General features: G+C 49.3%; 1 protein-coding gene across 1 annotated transcript; it reads left to right on the top strand.

Moving 5' to 3' along the window:
• Positions 1–422: 422 nt before the first annotated feature.
• gabarapb (GABA(A) receptor-associated protein b) lies at positions 423–6,699 on the top strand. Its single transcript, XM_088910180.1, has 4 exons — positions 423–645; positions 4,900–4,978; positions 5,584–5,702; positions 6,178–6,699. Exons 1-4 carry the CDS (start codon positions 556–558, stop codon positions 6,256–6,258), a joined length of 369 nt encoding a protein of 122 aa, XP_088766306.1. The 5' UTR covers positions 423–555; the 3' UTR covers positions 6,259–6,699.
• The last annotated feature ends 762 nt before the right edge of the window (positions 6,700–7,461 follow it).

The following is a 7,461-nucleotide window of genomic DNA, read 5'->3' as shown; positions in this document are numbered from 1 at the left end:
GTTCTGAAACTTTGTAGAAAAATCAAACAGTTCATACGCACACTCGAATGAAAAAAAAAAACATATGAAAAGTTGACTTTTTCTTGAGCTCAGACCCGTTCAACGCAGTTTCAAAATCAATGTAAGAAAAAAAACTGCGCCTGTTGAACTTGCTGCAGGAATAGCGCAACACCGTCCCGTAATCTCCGTTTGCGTGTTTTCATCTCCCTTCAACCTCACGGGTTGCTACGTTACCAACAACGCGCAGTTTCTCTTTGAGAATACTACAACAGCGTAAAATGATGGGAGGGGGTTGTACACGTACGTTTTCTACGTAAAGAACGGGGACAGTCCTCCGAGGTGAGCGGCGGAGGGGCGTAGCGGGGTTTGCAGAATTCGGCTGGTTGGCTCATGCGGCGCTGCCTGTGTTGTTATCGCACGGTATCCCTCCGCCGCTGCAGTGTTGAAAGCAGCGAGAGCTCCCGAACCCAGCGACCAGGTAGCGACGCGAAACAACCTCGTCCCCACCTAAATTTCTCTAGACTTGATCGGGCTGAGCTCAGTCCCGGTTCGACTATGAAGTTTCAGTACAAAGAGGAACATCCGTTCGAGAAGAGGCGGTCGGAGGGAGAGAAGATTAGGAAGAAATACCCCGACCGGGTGCCAGTAAGTACAGTAACGGCGAATGACAACTGTGTAAAGGCAGGCGAAAACTGGCGCAGGCCTGGGTGGCCGATGAGGACAACAGTATTTAGATCTGGGGCCCGAAGCTGACATGGTTCATCCCGTCAGCAGAAACCGCTGGCCATGAAGTTATTAGGGACCTGCTGAGACTGGGGTGCGATTTCGTCCCAGGACTTTGTTTTTGTTCCGCACGTCTGATCATTTTTATAGGGGTCCTGCAAAAGTGGGTGGGAGGGGGCTGTTAAGACCTAAATTTAAATAACACCCCGATGTCGTCGAAAGATGTGAGAACAGAGAGCTGCGTAACAGTTCTGTTAAAGCGTTTTTGTTTTGAAAGCCCTGCATAGCAGATGAACCCTAAGTCGGCGCTGTTAAGCGATATCCCCCCTTTTTTTTAACCCAATTTTCTTGTTTTACAAGTTAGGGTCTCACCGTGTAACCGATGACCTGATGAATCAGTTCCCCCGATACAGGCGCCCCGAACTATAAACCCCGGCTCTCTCTGCCACACGTCATCTTGTTTCTGTCCAAATCTGTGCAGGCGATCTCGAGTGTTCAGCTAAGAGAACATCATCACTTCTTCATGGGAGAAAAACAACAACAACAACAAAGCGTGTGGAGCAAAAGACAACCTTAGTCCAGTGAAGATGGAACTTCTAAAAGAAAGTTTTACTGGGGAACTTCAAAATATTAGAGCTCTAAATAACCACTGGGCCTTAAGTGTGGGACCTGGATTTGGAATAAGAAGGCTTCAGTTCAGTTTCCATGCCAGTTTGACGTGGGATGGGCAGCTTTTGAGAGATGACATCTGAACGGTGATTGACAGTTGTCTCGTTCTGTTGCCTTCCTCTCGCATCCGGGCTGAATTTCTCGGAAAATGACGTTCGGGTCGCTATTCCCTGGCCTGCTGTGATCCTGTCTGATCAGCGGCGCCGACGGGGGAGTTTACAGTGAATCAGATGGGGGGGGTTACTGAGGTGGGCATTTCTTTTTTGGAAGTGACTCTGGGGTGAAAAGAATTAACCCTACGTTCACTGCCTGGCCCAGAGAACCACAGCCCACCAGGTTGTGTAGGTAGTAATCGGTACACAAGAGCAGGAGCTGGCAGTAGCACTGATTGATTAAGTGAGTTATTGATTCCAGATGAAGGAAGAGTCCAGGATCAGCAGTGAATATAGGTGGGGCTGGGCCAAGTGGAAACGAGAGGGTGCAGATTATTTCGTCAACCTCTGTAGTCCTTGTAATGCTGCTAGGATGATCAATGACCTTGAGAGAGGCCGAGTTAAGTATTTTATCAAAGTTTCCCCTCATGTTATTTCGAAGCCCGTAATTGCTAAGTTTGATTCATGATTGATTCGCTTGGACCCCCAGTCGATCGATGATCCCGGTTCCTCGCCGCGCGGGTGCTTTGAAGAGACCTGTGAAACCCGGGCTGATCGTGATCCTCCCTGCTGCAGGGCCTGGAGATCCTCCTCTCTGCCTTGTGCTGCCAGCAGGGCTGTCTGGAAGCCATGCTGTGCGCAGTCGGCAGTGGTTCACCAGTGAATGCAGCTTTTAAACGGCGGTTCTGCCACTGCAGCATCCAGCCAGCCTGCGTTGCAGATCGCACAACTCTCCACGTCAAAAACTTGCAAAGGAGTGTGGCAGGTGCATGGTCTTTCGCTATCCGTTTATCTATTGGAGATGGGTGGGGAAGGAAAAAAGCGATTTAATCTGATCGTCTTAAACGGGAAGTAGAAAACCTTAATTCTGTCCATGTGTAGCTGTGTGTTTCAGTGTTTTGCTCGAAATGCATGATCAAATTGATCCAGTGGCCCCAAGTTAACATCTGCAGACGACGGCTTAATAATATGTTTAATGTTGGCTGCACTCGGAGGGAGTGAGTCAGACTTGTAGCAGGGGAGCACTTTGCTCAGACAAACCTCTTCTGGCTGAAAACCTTATACACCGGATACAAACTGCTGCAGTGAACCAGCCATAGACTATACTGATGGCTCGATGCCCTCTGCCTTAATATTTACTTAGTGGTGATAGTTTAAGATAATGCTTATCGTGAGTTTAATTTCCATGCAGCCTAGTCGGGTTTATAGAGGCCTCAATCTGACGAGGCCTGTAGTTGAACGTACTGTAGAAAGGCAGTATCCTTGTGAAAATAATCCATTGCATTCAAGGCAAGAGACTCTGCAGGGCAGGTGGGTCAGTGTGAACTGATGTGGCAGTGCTATCTGTTAAGTGATCAGCTCATCCAGTCCAGGCTTATCCTTGCTCTCCTCCTGCCCAGAAGGTCCCGGGACAAGGCTGTGTGGCTTTTAAGAAGACGGACTTAATTGTGAGAGTATATGGGAGGGAGGTTCTCACTTCCTCTTCTCTCTGGTTCGCTTTGCTTTTCCCAGAAAGCAGAAGTTAGATGGAGGTGAACGGGTTTCACTACGTTGACTCTGCGGTTGTCCGTACTGAGCTGTGGTGCGTTCTGCGAGAGAGGAATGGAAAGTATCCTTCCCCACCCACATGCTAGTCTGCCTACCAACCAGTCAGATCCTTTCTAACAGAATCATCTAGCCTTTCCCACACATTCTCGGGAGTGTAGGGTTTGCATGCCACCCTCAGATGTGTGTTCTAACCTAACATATCCGCTTCTTCAACACGGGTTCTTTCTTGCTCAGTTCACAATAATCTGCAGCCCAAAATAAGAGGAGTTTGTAGCCAAATGTCCTGGAGGCCGATGCCTTGAGATCCTCCAGTCAGCCACTAGGAAATAAGTGAGCTAGATGGGTTAATTGGCCTCATCCTGTGTGTTTCTGTAAGGCGCTGTGCATGATTCTGTTTTCTGGGCTGTTGCCTGTGAGCAGACCATTGGGCAGTTGGTAGCCTCTCATTTTCCTTCATTCATTCATTTCAGCGCACACACACACAGCTGTGTCTTCGGCTGTTCTGTTTATTATCACAGAGCTTCCTGGACTGCATTGTGTGTTGTTATAATCTTCTTGCTGGTACTGCAGTGTTTATTCATTTTGCTCTGCAGTAGTTCATGCAGCCTGGTGACCTTTTCTTTTAATTTCTTATGATTTGAAGAGGGGCTCCCTTCCAGTGCCTGTATTCACAAAGCCCTGATCATTGCCCTGTGTTTTTGGCACTCTGCAGCTCTGTACCCTGCCTTAGGTGCAGGTTAAAGTTTAGCCATGGATTGGTGTCAGTTCCTTTAGGGGCCCAGGGTTTGAGATGCCAGCTCTGACTGGCTTGTTCTTACAGTTTCGGGGATCTAGAGTTTGAGCACAGGGGGTTCTGAAGGCCACCAGATCTGAGCGTCTTGATTCCTGGAGGCTCCCTCCTTGGCATTTGGTTTGTCCTCTTTTACTTGTGTTTTCTGTTGCAGTGCTTTGCCCTGGAAAGGGTCAGTTTCTCTCCGAGCGTGGGCTGACCTCTGTTTTTTGCTTTTCTTTTATTTCCCTGGGATTCCCAAGGCTGCCGTTCTAATTAGAAAGTTTGCCAGTAGACCCGGCACATTCCTGCGGGTTCTAGATGGAACGGCCCTAAAAATAGAGCTCTGGGTGATCATGAGGGCGCAGTGGAGAGGATGAGTGAACAGAAATTAGATTAACTCTTTCTTGGAGAAGAGTGTCAGTTTTACAAAAGGATTGTTATTGTGGGAATCAGTCTTTAGGTCCTGCAACTTCTAAAAAGGCCTGATCCCGAAGACTTCAGATTGATTTCCTGCTCATCTGGAACAGTTGGACTGTTTTGGGTTCTATGAAGATGGCAGTTCCCTCATGGTGCGCGCGCCTGTGTGTGTGTGTGCGCGTGCGCGCGCCTGTGTGTGTGTGTGTGCGTGTGTGCGCGTGCGCGCGCCTGTGTGTGTGTGTGTGTGTGTGTGCGCGTGTGCGCGTGTGCGCGCCTGTGTGTGTGTGTGTGTGTGTGTGTGTGTGTGTGCGCGCGCGCGCGCGCGCCTGTGTGTGTGTGTGTGCGCGCGCGCGCGCGCCTGTGTGTGTGTGTGTGTGCGCGCGCGCGCGCGCCTGTGTGTGTGTGTGTGTGCGCGCGCGCGCGCGCGCCTGTGTGTGTGTGTGTGTGCGCGCGCGCGCGCGCGCCTGTGTGTGTGTGTGTGTGCGCGCGCGCGCGCCTGTGTGTGTGTGTGTGTGTGGATTTTTGGGTTGCTAAGACTGAGGTATCAAACCAGCCAGCTAGCAGGAATCGTGCTGCTTGCTCTGTGTTTATATGCAATTTTGTTCTCTTGTTTTGTAGGTGATTGTCGAAAAAGCTCCAAAAGCCAGGATAGGAGATCTGGACAAGAAGAAGTACCTTGTGCCCTCTGACCTTACAGGTGAGAAGGCTTCCTGTCTGTGGCCAGAGTGGAGGCCTCAGGGTCGGGCCAGTGGTGTAACTGCCTGGCTCTCTGGGTGTCGGGAAGGTCCAGGTGGCACACGCTGACAATCGGGCATGGCTACAGCCATCGCCAGCGCTCCCGAGCACTCCGGAAGTAAGCAGTGCAGGCGTTTCCGAGCTCGGCGCGGTAGCTGTCGGGACGGGCAATGGCAGCGTTTTCGAAGAGAGGTGCAGTGCCCGACGTGAGACTGCAAGGCAGCAGGCCCTCCACCTACCAGAGAGCCGTTGTTAAAACAGCCTGCCTGCTGTCCAAACGCCTCTCATCCCTTTGCAGGCTGGTGATGTGACTTGCCTTTGCGGTTGGTTGATTTTTAGCTCCAGCACTCCTGTGATGTCCTTGTTATTTTACTGTGGTGGACTATTTCTCCACTTTCAGAAGTTCCGTAGGATGCCCAGCTGTCGTGGAAAAGGTTCTGCTCCTTCAGTGTCGCGGGCTCACCTTGAGCCGCTCCGGTTCCTGCTGCCTTGTCATGTTCCTGTTTTGAAGTGTGTGGAGGTGGCAGACTGCTGTGGGTTAACTGGCTGTGTTCCCCCCTTTCCCAGTGGGCCAGTTCTACTTCTTAATTCGGAAACGGATCCACCTGCGGGCTGAGGACGCTCTCTTCTTCTTTGTCAACAATGTCATTCCCCCCACCAGCGCCACCATGGGCCTGCTGTACCAGGTACGCCCCCCGCCTCCTCTCTCGCCATGTCTTGGGTCTGTTTCTCTTTGCTCCATGCTGGGTGTCTTGTGTAGCTTTCTCCTTTACTCTCCTGCCAGCTGTGGTATCACAGGCACAGTGTCTGCTGTGTAACACTTCACAGTGCTTCTGACCAGTCCCAGCTGGACACCTTTTCCCCCATTGCATGCTCCGTCTTGATAACTAGCTGTGGAAGGTGGGGTCAACTAGCTTAAACCTTTTGCCTCCTGGACTGTGTAACCTTGTGATTCTCTGTGCCCCCTGATCCTGGACTCCTAAACTGTGCTGCAGATGTTTCCATGTCAAGAGGGGTTTTTAATTGTTGCCCCTTGTGGCAGCCGTTGGCATTGCAACATCTCGCTGTTAGCCCCTAGGTGAACTGTACTGCGGCTGTGCTGTGTGTGGGCTTGTGCCACTCAAGACTTTAACGCTGTGTCTGTTCTCTCTTCTACGGCAGGAGCACCACGAAGAAGACTTCTTTCTTTACATTGCGTATAGCGATGAGAGCGTATATGGCGGAGGAGTGACTGAAATGTAACAGCCAAGACGCCCTCTGACCCCTCTCCCTTTCCCTGTGTACCCCGACCTCCCCTTCCTGACTGGAGCAGCAGTCTCGTGTCCTGAGTAGAGACATCAAAGCACTTTTCACTCCCCTTCTGCTTTCAACGACTTCGTTATGGTTCTAATTATTATTGTTCTTGTAATTATTTTGGTGGTTCAATTTCTTGAGCTCTTGTCAAGCCCTGTTCAGGTTTTTTTTTGGTTTGTAAATCCTAACTCTGTAGCAGTTGGCGTTTTCCCACTTGCGACCATTATAAAAGTGGCAAAAAAAATTGATTTGATTTTTCTGCTTTCTTTTCCGTTTTGTTCTTTTATTAATGAAGATGCAAAGTCTTGATGTGTATATAGACATTAAACATACATGACAGTCTGGAGTGTGTGACTAGAGTTTGCCAAGTAAATTTAGGTATAAACTAAAGGTCCCTTTTTTTTCTTTGTGTTTTTGCCTGGCTCTGGGTTGTGCGTTTAAAACGGTCGGTGCCAAAAGTACATCTCTGTCATAATCAACTTTGGGAACTGTGGTTTTCAAGTGCAGTCCATGTTCCTCCAGTGCCCCATGTTAGCGTTGCCACAGGTAGTAATTATCAATTGTAGGATTTCCAGTAATTGTAGGATTTCCAGTCTGTACCCCTTCCTCTGTCACTTCTTCATATCGTATTTACTTGTTATCCCCCGTCCCATGTAACCACACATTTTCCTGCTTGTGATAATGAGTGCTGTGCTCTTACTCTATCCTTTTAAAAAAGGAAGTGGACAAAATAGTTGGAAAGGGTACCCCCCTTCTTGCAGAGAGATGGCTTCACTGCCTTACTTGCGCGTCGCTGAAGGGGTAAAAGAGATCTGTTAAACTGAAGAGGACTGGAAAATTCCCAGATGAGATGACCTCCAACAGCTCACCTGCTTGAGCATCAGCTGAAATCTTTGTGACTTGGCAGGTATTCAAGACAAACGTGTGTGTGGTTTCTGGCATAGTCTTGGAGCCCAGAGTCTGCTTTTCAAACTCTTTAAAACTGAAAGAATAAGCAAATGACGAGTTGAGAGGAATAACAATTTTTAGAAATGGGCAGCATGAAAGGAACAGATTTTGTTGGCCTTCTTTCTCCCTGCATTTTCTGCTTCTGGGAAATAAAATGCTATGGCCAATTATCAGAAATAGCTGATGGAAGTCTAAACAGCTTGA

Source organism: Atractosteus spatula, chromosome 3 (assembly GCF_055471065.1).
Source record: "Atractosteus spatula isolate fAtrSpa1 chromosome 3, fAtrSpa1.hap1, whole genome shotgun sequence".
In the NCBI taxonomy this organism is placed as follows: domain Eukaryota; kingdom Metazoa; phylum Chordata; class Actinopteri; order Semionotiformes; family Lepisosteidae; genus Atractosteus; species Atractosteus spatula.
Note: the sequence above shows the minus strand (reverse complement) of the source record. Positions and strands in the feature narration are given on the sequence as shown.

Coding starts and splice junctions, on each gene's coding strand:
- gabarapb (XM_088910180.1), top strand. CDS start 556: ATGAAGTTTCAGTACAAAGAGGAACATCCGTTCGAGAAGAGGCGGTCG. Junction 646..4,899: donor AATACCCCGACCGGGTGCCA/GTAAGTACAGTA, acceptor CTTGTTTTGTAG/GTGATTGTCGAAAAAGCTCC. Junction 4,979..5,583: donor TGTGCCCTCTGACCTTACAG/GTGAGAAGGCTT, acceptor CCCCTTTCCCAG/TGGGCCAGTTCTACTTCTTA.